General features: G+C 38.7%; 2 protein-coding genes across 2 annotated transcripts in view; both read right to left on the minus strand.

Moving 5' to 3' along the window:
* The window catches only part of LOC108887094 (protein spire homolog 1), a 33,574-nt gene extending 30,552 nt beyond the window's left edge, over positions 1-3,022 (minus strand). Inside the window, exon 1 of the mRNA XM_018682290.2 lies at positions 2,422-3,022. Coding sequence (XP_018537806.1) covers positions 2,422-2,776 — 355 coding nt within the window. The 5' untranslated portion in view covers positions 2,777-3,022. The remainder of the gene's footprint in view (positions 1-2,421) is intronic.
* A 1,519-nt stretch (positions 3,023-4,541) lies between these two features.
* LOC108887085 (V-type proton ATPase subunit C 1-A) lies at positions 4,542-11,956 on the minus strand. The gene is made up of 13 exons (XM_018682265.2): positions 11,788-11,956; positions 11,101-11,261; positions 10,527-10,594; positions 9,254-9,339; positions 8,507-8,601; positions 8,161-8,252; positions 7,727-7,825; positions 7,538-7,606; positions 7,244-7,336; positions 6,948-7,041; positions 6,543-6,640; positions 6,269-6,395; positions 4,542-5,230 (listed from the first exon to the last, which is right to left on the minus strand). Exons 2-13 carry the CDS (start codon positions 11,230-11,232, stop codon positions 5,132-5,134), a joined length of 1,152 nt encoding a protein of 383 aa, XP_018537781.1. The 5' UTR covers positions 11,233-11,261; positions 11,788-11,956; the 3' UTR covers positions 4,542-5,131.
* Between the last annotated feature and the right edge of the window lie 4,573 nt (positions 11,957-16,529).

Raw genomic sequence — 16,529 nt, forward strand, 5'->3', positions numbered from 1 at the left:
TGCTGAACAGCGCAGATAAGTGGCAATTAGAGCAGGAAATTACCCTGAAAACTGAAACCATTTGTATGGTTACACTGATTAAAATACTTGCAAAACATTCAACAAATTACTTAGAATTGCCTGTAGAAAGGGACAGCAGTGATCCTCAGGAGCTATGTGAAAAGACTGTGAGGCAGTTCAACTAATTTGAAAAAAATTTGATTTGATAAAAAAAAAATGTACATTGAACCTTAAATACTGTGATTACAGTGTGTGATTATCGAGCAAGCAGAGGTAAATAGCTAAAAGTAATGGGCATATGTTTCAAACAGCTTCAAATAATGGATAAAAAGTTAACATAAACAGGCTAATTAACAGTAACTGATGAAAGAGATTTTTTTTTAAAGTAATGGAGGAGTGGTTGAATATCAAGCTACCACTCTAACTGGCAGAAGCACAGATGCAAACTTTTATATAATTAATAGTGTTACATAGAATCCCGGTTAAAATCAGTTGAAAGGAACACATTGAAAATGACATGGTATTGTAAATGTAGGGGCACATTTCTCTTGTCTCAGTATTGCCTGCTTTAACTGGTAGTTATCTAGATCTCCCCATTTAGTGATTCAAGGTGGGAAATCTGTGTAGGATAACAGATTTCATTTCATCTGTGTACTTTATGAGAGACTGAGCATCTCTGTTTTTTTCCCACATTCAGTTTTTGATGTGAAACAAAACTGATGCTGACAACATGTTTATCTGCAGAATAGTAAACATGCTAAACCATAACAGTTCAATTCATTCTATTACATTTTGCATGATGTGACATTACATGAGCAACAGAGGGATAAAAGCCTAGACTCCCCTCTCTAATGGTTGCTTCCATGCTCCTAAAAATAGCTCATTCATTCTAACCATATAGACCTACAGGCCACAATCGTCACCACAGCTGTGCCTCTCTGATTTAGTCATAAAAGTTGATTAGACAAGGCATGCAGTGCATTTATTGGCACAAAAGCCATAACATTGACTCAGCAGTGTCCTGCGTTGTGTGCTACATTTTAGCTGTGTTACAAGCCTGTCCCTCAGGCCCTCAGGTAGTCCATTACACACAGACATAGATGGATAGGCATTTAGTCAGACTGCTCTGCGCTCTATGAGCAAATGTGATTACGGCGGACAGTGAACATGTCAGGCCTCGGTCTGACGAGACACCATAATGTGTTTGCTTTACATGCATGTTATCATTCGCAGGTACACCCATTGACTATAATAAAACACACATCACATGGCATATAAAGTCATATGCTTTGTTTTGGTTTGAATCCTGGTTGATCCCTTATTAAAATCTATATTAACTCAAATATGGAACAAACATCACAGGCAGACTGTAACTCTCTCCTATATGAGACTGAAATTACCATGAGGTACAATAAAGGCACCATAACAGTGCTGCATAGACCCACAGAAACACTGTAAATCCCTGTAGAGACGTTTTCAGAATATTGCAGTGATTATTCATTTGGCTAACTTTCCCTCTCTCTCAGATATTTTCAGCTTGGTAATAGAAACACTGTCATACCAGCAGGGCTCTAACTCCTCCTCCTAACTTCTCATTTTTATAGCACATCATTAATTATAGCTATAATCAACAGGGGCTCGTATGTCACAGGTGGTTAGAACAGCTGAATCAGGCCATAAACATACAGGAGATATGCAGTGCTGCTCCATGAACTCATGGCAACTTAACATCCACCTGCCTCTCTGTCTTCTTCTCCTCACAAACACAGGCATCTATCAGCTCACACCCTGATCCAATCAGAGCCCACATTTCAGCATGTAAACGCATGCTTTAATCAGATGGAGCAGAATGAACGCCCTGATCTGATGTGAAGTGGCAAACAGACCGGGAGGCTTTTAATAAAAGATGAAACCACATGATACACACATGCCTTCAGTGATGAGGAAATAGTGAAAATTCAGGGAAAGTATAAGGAACCATGAAAGTGAAAGCGGCGGGGGGTTTCTGGTGGGAGAGGAGACATTCCTTTGTTTATCATTGATCAGGTGATGTGCAATGGAGCCTTAACTACTGGCAACAGATTACAGACTAATCCTGACATGTAAATACAGCACCTGATCAGGAAAAAAAACATGTAAAAAGTGCAGGTATAGTGTGTGTAGGCCTGTACATTTTATTTACAGTGACATTATTGCACCGTGGTACCACTATGATATTCCTGATGCAGCTTATACACAAGTGTTGCTCTCATTCTTTTAGCCTATCTCTCCCTACTGGGATTTATTTTTAGGGTTTTCAAGTTGGAGTCTTTTACGTAAGAACAGTCACAACACCTCAGCCCTGTTATTTGAAATGCAAGTGATGGCCTGGCCTAGATCCGAGTATCTTAAGGCACACAAAAGTCTTACATGATATTTTACCTTCACAGCCCTGGTTTTCCACGGTAACAGACCCATCTCTCTGTATCCTAACATCCCCCGGTCCCGATATCCTCCCCGGAAGCGCCGATGATGATGCTCCGGCGGCGGCGGCGGAGTAGCTTCTCCTGCTCCGGTGTCCCTTCGCCAGCGTCCTGCAGCACTGGTAACACACCGCCCATGCCTGCTCCTCATTGATGGGCTGGTTATAAAGCCTCAGTATCTCTTCCAAGCACAGGTCCTCCGCCTCTGCTTCCTCCGCTGATTTCATCGTTTGGTGATGATGCTGCTCATCCCGGCGAGTCGCTGCAGCAGCATCCGTCAGTCCTCCGTGGTCCCCGCATCGCTGCTCGGCCATTCTTTCATTATCTCAGCGCAGGAGGCCCGATGACGAGAGCAGGTCCAGGCCAGTATGTGAGAGGAGACCTGGAGGCATTGATGCGACCCTCCTGCTCCCCGGGCAGCAGGAGCAGCTATAGCAGCACACCGGTGGTTGTTTCCCCGCCCGCCCGACGCCTCGTTCAGGTTTCGGTACCAGCAGTCGTAAGACGGAGTGTTGGTGGGATGGAAGCCTGCACAGTGCGTGTATGTGTGTGTCTCACATCTCGGCACACCAAGCCAAGCTCACTCCTTCATCACATGATCTCTCTCTCTCTCTCTCTCTCTCTCTCTCTCTCATACACACACACACATAGCCTACACATCGAATGTACCTGCATCCCCTTATATGTCTTCTGTCTTTTTTTTATAAAGTTCACTGTGTTTCATTCAGATACAGTTAATTCACATATGTTTCACTTGAATCAAAGATGGATTACCAACCATGCAAAGTATAATCCCCCAGATTCACCGGCAGTTGTTTGTAGGTGATGCGATTAATGTGCATGATTACCTGGTCACGTTACTTTGCCATGGGATCCCTCTGTTAAAATCTGGCCACTGTATTCCTGCATATATTAGTTGCCATAAAACTTGAAGATCCTACAGGGTTCATACACAATGAGTTAATAGCAGAGCAGCAGTCTTTTGTTCTTGTTACAGGTATGTTACAGGTATTTTCACTTATTTGTCCTTAGTAGTCCTCTGATTAGAACACAGCATGGCATGGCACAGGCATGCACAAAATGCCTGCTGTGTTCGCCCCCCCCTCTCTCTCTCTCTCACCACAACTGGACAGTGTGTGTGTTGGGAATATTCTCTTGTCACACTTTGAGCCCCTTCAGTACCAATCAATCATTGTTTCAGTGCTACAGTCTATTTGAGTATTGTTACTGTCTATGTGCATCTTCTAATGGCTACTTCCAGCTGAGAAATGCACCATGCACATCACAAAGCAAAAGTCATCTCAGCCTGGTTGGATAATGAGTTCAGTGTACTTCAGTGGCCTCCCCAGTCACTAGATCTGAATCCAATGGTGCACCTTTAGGATGTGGTAGGACAGGAGATTGGCAACATGAATGCACAGCTGGCAAATCTGCAAAAATGACACAGTCACATCAACACGGAGCACAACATCTTATAGAATCCCTGCCACGAAGAGCCAGTATTAGTATTGTGTTCCTAATGGAGTGCTTGGTGAGTGTATCTGTTATACTTTATTTAACAACTGACCAGGGTGGAGTGAGTATGTATTTGCATGGCTACTCTAATGAATATGAATCTGTCTTTTTTGGATTCCCAGTAGTAGCTTTTGTGAGGCAGAGGTTTCCACCTAAACACTTCAACACATTCAAATATCATGAATGGGAGATTGTGTTTACATATAGGCAGGTGTCTGTTTGGCGCCCTCTGCTGGTAAATGTAGCGGGTCTCTACCACATTGAGATGCAAGTTTTTTTTGCTCTGTAGATTCCAAATGATTTCTGCTTAAAGAGAAAGTTTCCTTGAAATTGCCAGCAGCTCTGCAAATGATCATGAGTCATCACGAGGCTTCACAGAGATCTTTTTACTACACACGTCTCATATTCATTTCTCTCAAATGAACACCTCCATATGACCTTCACATCATTTCTTGTCATACTCCTCTAAACTCTGTTCAAACATTTAATTGGAGAAGACATGACAAACATTCATTTGTTTTTTTCATACTTATCAATTCACAAATTGACACACATTTGGTATGATTTATTCATCAATCATATTTATTCAATCAATGGCTCACACAATACTCTGATATAGATCTCGTTTTGACAACAAATATACACAACATGAAACAACAACACACATCCGCATAACATCTTTGTTTCACAACATCTGCATGGGTAGCAACCTCAGAAACACCACAGATCAGGTTGCCATGGGTGCAGTGATAAAACTGCCCATATGTAAACACAAATCTCTGAACACCGACACAGAAGATGTGGCTATCGATACACACCAGCACGAGTGGAATGACACAGTAAATATACAACTCTCCATTATGATTTTTAATTCATTTTCACATCAAAAAAGCAATTAATTCTGTGGCTTGTGAAGAAAAATAAACTGTAAACAAAAATAATATTTAAAAGTCTTTTTTTGTCCCTTGGTTGTAAAAGTGGTAGAAGCTTGTTAATGAGTCTTTTCACCACGAGGAATGAACATGCAGCATTGTCATTCAAGCAGCTGATGTGGGGAGGACACAGTGGAGGGAGGGGAGGAGGGTGGGGCAAGTTTGTACGAGCAAAAACATAATTTAATCAGCACTCAATATAAAGACAAAGTAAGGAAAGTGTTAAACTTTGAAGTCCAACAGGTTGCAGTCGATCTTGTAGTAGACGTAGGGATAATACTCCTGCTGGCTCAGGTTCAAGCCTGGGATGTCCATTGCAGACTGGAAATAAAAAAAGACAAGAAACAGTAATATTAGTGTGTGTAAGCAGCAGTTTGAATGACTGAATATCTAGAATCATTTTCTAAATGAGAGGCTACATTAAATCCCCTATTAAATCTTAATGCTGTCAAATGGCTGTAATACAGTTCCAAATAATGACTTATTATTTAAAACTACAGCTTAGTGGAAGTAATAGAAAAATAACCATGGTACAGTAGTTAGTGTAGGTTGAATAGTTTAGTCAAAATGGCTGAAACTCCTGTGCATCTTAAGTTTATTACAATTAAAAGTATTTACACACTAACATATATACTAACAATGCGCTAAGTAACATGATACATGATATGACACATAACTAGAGGTTCATACCACAGACTGTACATGGTTCATACTACACAAAAGAGGGTTTTACACCAGTCTTTTTTCCAGTAACCAACTATGGCCATGAGGGGGTTCACCTGTTTTTCTCTGACACACAAATGAAGGAAAAGCAGAGGTTCCAGATTTAACACAATTTATTTGTTTCCTGTTCTGAGTAGCTCATCCATTTGTGCATTGCAATGTGCCCATGTCCAGCACACTTAAATCTACATTATTTACGTAGCATCCATATCTGCTTTGAGTAATTTTTGTATTTTGTCTCTTTTACAGTGTGAGTATACTACATACCCAAAATCTGCTTAGAATTGATGTGTATAGGACATGCTGCAGGTTCTGTTGTTTTAATTAGTAGTAAATTTATTCTTTCAGAATGGATTGAATGTAACATTTACATCTGAAATAACTGCAAAGAATTGTAGTAAACTGTTGGAAAAACTGAAACATATCAATATCATGTATTTTGTGTTAAAATCCTCCTTGTCATAATGGAAGTATTGTGTGTTTTCAGTTATGGATTTAATACTTGTGGAGATATTTTTACATCATAACCTCTGCCATGATATAAAGTTTCTGTAGTAGCACATGTCTATGTCTCTCTGTTTTTCTTGATGTTATGATCTTGCAGTAAGTACAGCACAATATCATCAAAGTACTCACATCAATAATTGCTGCTGCACTGCTGTCCAGATGTTTGTACAGGTCATTGAGCACCTCCCTCAGCTTCTTCATGGTCTTCTTGTTTGGCTGCAGCAGCATGGCCTGAAAGTTCACTGGCAGCCCATATCTGTGGGAGCACCACATTACACACGTACACTGGTACACAACCATAAAGGAGCAACACACAGTTTAAACTATTGTCACTAAAAACAGTGTCAAGTGATTGTGTGTTCAGTTTTTACATGGTTAAATACACGGGTGCTATCAGCTGTACCTTAAAACAGATTCCACAAAGACCCTTAGTGCTTTAATGTGGATCCATGCGATGAAGGCTTCACTGAAGTTCACTTTCAGCCATCGAACGAGTGGCCCCTGCACAGAGGAAATGCAACTTAGAGTGAGAAAGGCTGTTGAGTGTGGTCAGCGTTTTCTGACTGCTGCTGACTGTAACTGGCTGTTTTCTGATTAAAACAAACACTCAAGAAATGTTAACACAATACAATAAAGATATTATTATATTTTTTGTTTAAGCACTGTGATTATGTGGTAGGTAATGTTTGATGTCAGGTAATGCAGGTGTAGTTTCCTAAATTTCATAATGCAGGTAAACTAAATGCAAAAGGTAGGGAATCAACTAAAAACATATACTAAGGAAAATTCCAGTGTTCATTTCACTTACAAACTGCTTCTTCTTATCTGTTGAGAGTCGTGTCATCTCCTCTTTGTCTGCCTTCATCTCCTCTTCATTGTACTGAAAGTCTCTCACTGTGAACCTAGAAATAAGATGGAGAGGAGAGGACAGAAATGAACATCATTTATCTTGAATGTTTCTGTTTTTGAAATAATACTGGCTTACATTCTTTACATATTAAAAATGTGTGAAGAAGCTCAGCTGTGCGAAAAACACAAAAATTGTTTTGAACAGCTTGTGATCTCTGTAGAGCTCTCTGTTGATACATATATAGCAGTACTTACTTGTTCTCTCTGGCTTTGTGTTTGAAATCATCAATGGCTTTCCTAAAGAGAGTGACACTAAACAGGCCACTGTCATTGTCTTCAAATAGTAGACTGGAGGAAAAGACAGGTACTTGTTACAACTCTATATTACAGATGGTATATTTAAAAACATATACAAGAAAGAGGTAAAAATACAGAAAATAAAATAAATAAAAACCATGTGAGATAAAAAGACAGATACATAATATGGGTGTCTTTCTCACAAAATGTCTGTTTCATTTAACATTTTATTTGGTGTGATGAATCACTCACTTTGAGGATCGAGGCACCACCATCTCAGCGAGTGTTTCATATGTTTTCTGCCAGTCAGTGTATGCTGTCCTGAAAGAACAAGCAGGATAAATGAACCCTTTCTCCAACATTATGCAGAGGCAGATTTCTTTCTATAATCATTTTTTCCTAAATTGCAAGATTGTGGTTGACTGGTGAACCGATACTCACTTTGGTACAACTACCAGCAGAGTGATGAGGTACTCTGAGTCAAGCACAAAGTCTTCCTTCTTGACAATGTCAGCCAGGCTCCTGGTCAGCAGGCTCCCCCTAGTGGCACACAACAGTGTTACAATAACATAGTGAAGGTGTTTGGTGTTTGGTGTTGACACAGCATTGCAGAGTCACAGTAACTTTTCAGACCATGCTGACATGGTCATAGAATATGCGAAGCAATCCTTAAAGTGAAAGGGAACTGTTGACCATTATAGTTGATTACATGTGCTGTCAGCCAACGGTTGCTTCTGCTAACAGTCACACTGATGTTGTTAAGACTAGGGAAAATTCCTTTTTGGCATTTGTGACTTATTTTCTTAACTGCTCCTGGTGTTTGCTGTGGTGAAAAACTTTTTCTGGAAATGTATTTTAGTGTCTGGATTTCTTACGCATTCTTCCTTTCTAAGTTCTGCAGGTTTCCTTTCAGGTTGTTGTAAGCTGATGCTCTTGTCTTCAGGTCATTGTCAATCTGGGTTACTTGCTGTAAAAGATGAAAAACAAGACTTAATGTTTTCTAACTGAGATAGAGTAACATGGCATTTATGACACACCTGTACCCACGATTTCCCAATGGGAAATAAAACCCTATCCAGACACTGTAGTGTTAGAGCCCCACTACCCATTAAGGTCCAAAAATAAAAAGCAGGCAGTTTTACATGAATAGAAATCAAATATAAATCTAAATGCTTATTTGACCATTACTCATATATTATCCAATCCAATGGACAGACCCACCTTTGAGATGATTTCAGAGATGTTTTTAAGTGACTGTTTGATGGGATATTTTGCCATGTCCCACTGAAATCTTGTGATGTAGGTGACAAGATCAACTGAAAAAGACAGAAAAAGACGTGTTTTGTGTTGTGATTACCCACCTTTATGACATTATAGCAAGCCAAAAGTTAGGTTCTTTGTAAGTTCTTTCTTTCTTTCTTTTTCTCTCTCTCTTTTTTTTTTTTTAACAATGCTTTCAAATACAATTGAAACAGTTACCTGTAGTGGTACCTAGTCATGCAAATAGTTTCCATTTTATTTGCCAAGATTTTGATATATCCTTCACAGACATTATTGTGTTAAAAAAACAGAATAAAATTGAATATATATACATACATATACATACACACACACACACACACACACACACACACACACACACACACACACACACACACACGGATTATATGTGGATTTCTGGGGCAGAAATCTCTGGATTTGATATCTAAAACATTGGCAAATAAAAACCAAAAACATATGCATGGTTAAATACCAAGGTTACTGCAATTTGATATTTGACTCTTACAACATGACTATATGAGACTGTAGAGAACATTTCAACCAGCATTAGTGTGCCTTGAGGTGTATTTTCCTCAATGGAAGATATCATGTGAAAAATATGTAATCTAAATATTATGTTACTGTCTACTTGGTTATCAGCATATTTTCAGTAGTAAAGCAGACACTGTGTTGTAATCATCACTGTACCTCCATTGGCCAGCAGGTTCTCCTGTACTTTGTCTCGACTGTCCTCCAGCACGTCGGCCATGTACTGAGCTACCTTCTTCACCACACTGTGAACAGCCAGGAGACATCAAAACACACCATGTCAACACAAACTGCATGCACAAAGCCAGAGAAAACCACACATTCATCCTGCACATGTTCACATGACCACCATGAACTCATCCTCCCAATCTTACACAAACATACACACACATCAAAGAGTTTCACATATTCCTGTTAAGATGATTTCCTGACAAGGTGATTTATAATATGGCAGACTCTCAGATTTTTGACCATACTGTTCACCAGCACATCAAAGAAGAACTATGACTACATGTGAATACATAAAAGTAATGGATAAATAGCTGAAACATCCAGCTGACAACCAACCTAAACACTGACAGTTCAATTATTTGAAAAAAGATTATCATAGCACTGTCTACTTTTATATGATTAACAGTTTTAAGCAGAAATGTGCCCAGAGGAGTGAAGCCAAGCAAGAACTCAGCCAAGTCACATGTCATGCCTACAGAGTTCATAAGAAAGTACATCTGCTGTAGGGATTTAATTTGAACAATTTTAAATAGATTTTATTGTTCATATCACGACAAATGAAAACAACCTAATCAATTCAAAGCTCAAAAACAAACAATAAATATATTAATGGGTGCAATTTTGAAGAATTCACCAATTTAGATATTCTTATTTTTCCAATATATGCTAGATGGAAACTTCAAAAACGAACTAGATTAAAGACAGGCTGTAGTCAAACAAGTGAAACCTTGTTGCAAAGTTGGTCTTTCTCACAGTCTTGGAAATATCCACAGAGGAAGCAAAGCAGGCCTCGGCCAGTAATGGCTGTGTGTGAGTTTTAGATGTCATATTTTTCAAAAGACTATAAATTGCAGTCAAACATACTTGCGGCACATAAGTCATTGGGTATAAATATGACTAAAGAAAGAGCTGCTGATGTGTCACCCAACTGTAAATAGCCAAGTTTAGACTGCGAGGCTCGCTAGCCTCGCGCCCCTGTGAAATTCCTCATTGTTACAAGGTAAGGGAAGGGATTAGGGAGTGGTAAACCCGCTACATCAGAGAGTCTGTAGTGCTGCACAGGTTAAGGGAGATTTTTTAGTACCTTTTATATAATACAGGCTGCATTTTATGTGATTATAAAAGGTCTATAAAGTACCAATTCAATCACTAAAATGATCATCCTTCAGAGGAAGAGAATCGAACATTTGAGGTAGCATACCTTTCAACAAAGGAGTCTAATTTGGCCAGTTCATCCGACAGTCCAACCAAAACATCTAGTGTCCCAACCTGTTTTTGGACAAAAAAGCAAAAAATAAAACACCCACAAATTATGACTTCTGACTCATCAGAACTGAGATCTGTGTCAGCAGGGTTGTGTTTAAACAGTGACATCTGGAGCTAAATCAGCCTACAGTGACATCCAGGGGCCCCTATGTGCTTAGGATGGCGCCTTTTTGTCCAGGACCACTCATGCATTGCTAACAGTTCCAGGAGAACACTGCAGCCCCATGTGGCAGTGAGGTCAGAGAGGTTACTTCACCTTCAGCACAGAGCTGAACTACTCTGTGGATGAAAATTTCACCTGACCAACACTTCAACATGCTGGCAATGGATCTGTGTAAAAGCTGCTTCGCATACACAGAATCAGCTTACTCTTGACAGTGGATACATATAAGGTGAGTGATTTTGGTATTAGCTTCTATTTAAATAGGAAGTCATGAATTAAGCAAGAGAGATGATGAGAGGTGAAAAAGTATAAAAGACAACAAACAGTGAATAAATCCAGTGCTAACCTTGAGGTCTGGTATGCTGAACTTGTGGTTGGTGGAGAGGTTGTTGGTTCGTGTGGTGGCTGCCATCATTTTGTCCCATGTTTGCTGGCAGGTCTTCTCTCCAGGTGCAGAAATCAACCAAAACTCTGTCATGGTTTCAGCACTGGTGCAGCTAGAGAACCCTGAGAAGAAAACGATATTTAGACTAATGTAACTGTCTTTATTATTTTTCAGTTAGTAAATCTGTGAGGTTTTATTCCACCCCTCCCTCTGAGTCTGTCTTATTATGAATATTGCTGCTTTGAGTACAATACAGTTACAGTACAGTGTTTACAGTGTCGTTATTTTTGGCTAAATTTTAGCTCTACAGCTCCTTGTGCTGTTATCATGAAGTATAATGATACTGTTTACCACTAAGCAAGCTAATGAAATAATGCTACAATGGCAACAGGAGCTCATTCGGGGTTGAAATCCATTACAAAAAGAAAATATTGTTTTTCTGGCACTCGCTTTTATTTCCTTATTGCTACATAAAGTTTGAAAACCATAAAACTACGTTCAAACGACACTGTATATCAAACGAAGCTGACAGAGAAAGATAGTTAAGGTCAAGCAACATCCAGCAGGGATTAGCTACTGTTAGCCACTTAGCTTTCTCCACAACAACAACACAGGTGGCTACTGTGATTGTTTGACAGTTTCACTCACCTGTGTATCAAAATGTGGCCGTTACCAGTTAAAATATGGCGGCTTGTAGTGTTTCTATGGCTCGATAATTTTCATAGTTGCCATACAATACAGTTCGTGAGGTCTCCTGACAACAGCAACAGAGTCAGCTGATCTGCCAGAGGAACCGGAAGGCCTCTCTCACCCTCTGCTCACTGAGGAAACTCAGCAGCGACCACAGCTGGTGGACAGGGAGTACTGCAGTGCCACTGGTCAAGTCAATAGCCCAAAATCACAAATAACAAATATAGGCTACCTCAAGTGGCTTAAACCCTCGATGAAGAAATAGTCAGTAAACAAACCTCTTTAAAGTGGCAAGATGATATCTCTTCTAGGACAGATAGATATACAATAGATGCCATGTGTTCAGAACATTAAGATGACAATTAAGATGCCAAAATTATCAATAGGCTGACAAAATTACCTTTCAATTGTAAATTTGACAGACATTTGGCTACAATCTGATCCTTGTGGGTTATCAATACTCAGGTTCAGTGACACTTACTTTTGGCACTTTCTTGGCAAGCATACAGGACAGAAGCCTTCAGATAAAGGGACCTTTATTTTGTCTTTGTTATTTTGTCGAACAGGGTCAAAATTTCTCTGTCATAGTCACTTTAACTAAAGTGAATTTAGGTGAGGGATTTTTTTTCTTCCATTTTTGATATGGAATTTCAACACATTTCTGAATTACAAGACCCCCACCCCAGACATGAGCCTTAGTCAACATTCCAAGGACATTATTACCTTATTAGAGAAGGAGGCAGACAAACTTGGATGCCAAGTCAGCAGCATTGAGACTTTAGAGTTACTAAATTTGGAAAAGCGGGGTCAGGTTTCCTGACTTTGGGTGTCTCCTGTACAAAATCTAAGGAAAACGCCCCCAAAGGGACATGTTTTATAGTTCAGTGGGGTCTGGGGTTCATTGTTTGGGACACAATGCTTGGTCTGCCTGGAGCCAACCCTCAACATCAAACGGCAGGGTGAGTTTGCCCATGGTTGGCTAGAGGCCAGTCCTGCCGGGATGTTATCAGGACACACACACACACGCCACAGTCAGTCTCTCTGTAGAGCCCGAAGCTACTGCTGAGTCTAGTCTATATTCTCTTCCGGTTCAATAAGAGAGAAAAGTGTTGTTTTAGCAATAAATAGAATTGAATAGAGAAATAACTATTTAGAGGCATAATGTATTCCCTGTCACACACCCTGTTCAACACCATCCCCTTGCATGAACTCCTGTAACTCCCTGGAAATAACTGTGCTAACTGTCATGCACATGGTCTGTGATTTTGTCTCAAAATTGTGTTTATGGTTACTAAATAAGAGATGCAAGTGTTAAAGTATTAGAATAAAATAGAAGCATTAAAATGACTAATTTTGAAAAGGTTGTAATGGGCACACTGCCACCACCTGCTCTCTTCCTCCATTTCTTTAGAAAATGCTCCCTGTTTTCCCTCCACTACTAACACAATGAAGCACCACAAATGTTTGTTGTTGAATCAGTCGTGCGTTCCGGGAATGAAGGCCTGTCTAAATGCTTTGTAAATACTGTCTCACTGCACATCACCGCTTTAGCCTTTAAATTACCTGCACATACTTTACTTGAAAATACAGTGACCTGCTGCTTCCAGATAGCTAGCATGCTCACACACACACACACACAAGCCTAAATACAGACTAGTGTGTATATATGAGAGTGGATACACAGGATGCAGTGTCTAGGATACACATGCAGTATGTAGGCTATATCTGTGCAAATGCTAGTCTGCACACATACATGCTGACACACCGCTCACTTTTCTAAACAAATATCACAGAAATTATCACAGTATCTGTATTTAGTTTTATTCATAGGGACTACCTGATGATCTTACTTTCTCAGAAGCAGTGTACTTTTAATTATAATATAATAATCTCAACTAATGACACAGAGTTATGTTAGGAAATTTAATTAATTAGTCTGCAGTCTATCTTGGCAGAAAGGAAATCAGGGTGAAATGTGCATCATTTTTTAGACTGTGTTATTGTTTGACCATCATGGTATATCTTGCTGTATCTCTCCACTACTTTGATACTATTGTTGAAAATGACATGTTGTGGGAAAGCCCAGAGATAAAGATAATTCCTTTTAAGTGGCATATTGTACACTGTTGAAAAAAAAAAAAAAAAGGCAAGTCATAACAAAAAATATTACAAAATTATGAATTCAGTTAACTAAATGTCCAGTGAATTGACCATTTAACTCATCAAATTAAGTTATTTTGAAATAGAAAAAAAAGTGTGTATATAAAATAAAGCTTTTATTATCTCAACATTATGTAAATTAACAGATGTAAAAATTGTGTAATGTAATGTGTTGCTCTAACTTGGTCTATGTTAAGCATCATTTCTAAATGGGATAAACTCAGAGCCTTAACTTTAAAAAAAAAAAAATAAGTTGAATTGCTGTGTTGCTTAAGTGTTGCCTTGAAATTTTGAGTTTTATCAACTCTTTTTTTCCCCCCAAAAAATGTGGTGAGGCATTGAATTATTATTTTTTTATTTTTTGTATATTTGTTATATTCCTGCAGACAGTTGCTTTATATTGTCCTGCTTAACATTCAGATCAGCAGGAGTAAAGGCTTGTTTGGAGTCCCTTTCACTTAGTAACATTCTTTGGCTAAAAGGGTTGAAACCACTGCTGAGTGTCTCAAGCAACACTTACAACACTAGAGTCTGTTGCATAACACCAACTCAGTTTAATCAGTCACTCATTCAAATATGGAGAGATAGATTTACAGATGTCTTAACTTGATTGAGTTTTATTCATAACATACATTTTATGCTTAAAAATATAGATGGTAGTTAATATGTTTCAATAACTGTTTCATTAATATTTTTCCTCTCTGATTGGAGACGTTTGGTCGTTAAGGGTTAACCTATGCTGGGTCTTTCTAAGTCTGTGTGTTGATGTAATCTGTTTGCAATGTTTGCAAATAAGAATTCCTGCTGCACAATGCAGCCACTGGAGTATTTGCCTTCACAGTGGGTGGTACACATGTCCCACTGTCGCATACCCAGTAGCTGCGATGGCTATTATGATCCAAACAATGGAAATCAAACATTGTGCTTTACTGGAAGCCACTTTAGATGCTATGTGTGATTAGACTTATATATACATAGGCTCATTTAGTGTTAGAGAAAACAGGCACAAAACACGGAACAGCTTTTGTGTTGCAGTCCGAGGAAAAGACGTTGCCTCTCCAGGCTTTACAATGGACTCTAAGCAATAGTTTTATTGGTGAAACAAATGCTGCTATTGTTTATTTTTCCCTAAGGAGAACTCAAAGCTCATCTAACACTCTGAGGAATTTCACAGTTATGTGAATGTGAATTCACAACTTTTCTGGTTAGCTGTAAAAAATGACTTATCGTGCACTGTTACATGATATTGGTCTGTAAGGATGGTGAAGATTTATGCTCTGTACAAAGTAAACACATAATCTCCATGTAGGAATTAGGTCTTTACATGTTTGATGAAATGTTTATTGAAGCCTAGAAATGCTCACACTGCCACACTGAATTGCCAAAAACTGTACAGACTAAAATGGACTTTGACTCCAGGACACAGGTATAAGTGGATTGCTAGAGCAAATACAAATCCCAAAGGCAAACTAATAAATACTCTACTTTCATAGATATATTTCCCAATAATTCTAAAAAATCCATAAAGAAATTATATTGTTACCAGTGACAATTAGACACATGGATATTTTAATGACATCTGATATACTTATGGTGTGTTGATCTCTTAATACCAGAGTGATGTCATTATTGATATGGAGTAAAAATAGCCCTACGAAAAACATTACCCTCCTGTTTAGCTGACAGTAGCTGAGCTTTCCCTGGCACCCTCCTCCTCCACTGTTGAGGAGGGAAAAATGCAAATGTATCTCCTTGAAAAAAAAAAAAAAAAAAAAAAAAAAACACTGACCCAGACCCTGCGTTTTCAGAGGCAGGCACAACTTCTCAAAGTCACAACAACAAAGGCAAAGGGACGACAGAATCCAGTTTGAGCTTGAACTTGAACAAAACACATGCATCTATCTGCTCATTACTCATGGGATTGATGTTTTGTAACTGTTGATTTTGGCTACAGAAAAAAGGAAAATTCTGCAAACTCCTTTGGACAGCATTTTCTCCTCATTACTGAGCCATGGGAAACACAATGAAGACATAACACAGGTAATCTTGAGGAATGTGACACCAGCCTATTGAACAGAAATATCAATTTTAGTCAACCCTGGTGTAATTTAGTTGATAAGGATACATTTCACTTTCAGTTTCTGGAAAATAGTGTTGTAAAAATAGAGAATAATAAATAGAGTACAGAATATAGGCTAACTGTAAATTAGTATAAAATATGTATTGAACTGTAAAATAAAAGAAGAATAACTTATGTATTTAAAACCACATTATTATTATAATTAGTATTACTACTGCGACTTCGACTGGGGATAATTATTGTTGTAATTCATGGCTTTGTTAATAAATGCTCCACATGACATCTATTATCACGTCGGAAAACTGAGGTCATTGTTGGTTTTGACAGTTCTAAACTCCGCCCATCTAAGATGTGTCATAACCTCCACACTTAGGTACATTCAGAAAGGGAAATTGTTAATATAATTTCTAATTATTATTACTTAAGTCATATTAATCGTGAAAAAAAATCCCCAAAGAAA

This window comes from Lates calcarifer, linkage group LG15 (genome assembly GCF_001640805.2).
Source record: "Lates calcarifer isolate ASB-BC8 linkage group LG15, TLL_Latcal_v3, whole genome shotgun sequence".
NCBI lineage: Eukaryota > Metazoa > Chordata > Actinopteri > Centropomidae > Lates > Lates calcarifer.

Coding starts and splice junctions, on each gene's coding strand:
- LOC108887085 (XM_018682265.2), bottom strand. CDS start 11,232: ATGACAGAGTTTTGGTTGATTTCTGCACCTGGAGAGAAGACCTGCCAG. Junction 7,337..7,537: donor GTGGTGCCTCGATCCTCAAA/GTGAGTGATTCA, acceptor CTTTTCCTCCAG/TCTACTATTTGAAGACAATG. Junction 6,396..6,542: donor TTTGTGGAATCTGTTTTAAG/GTACAGCTGATA, acceptor GTGCTCCCACAG/ATATGGGCTGCCAGTGAACT.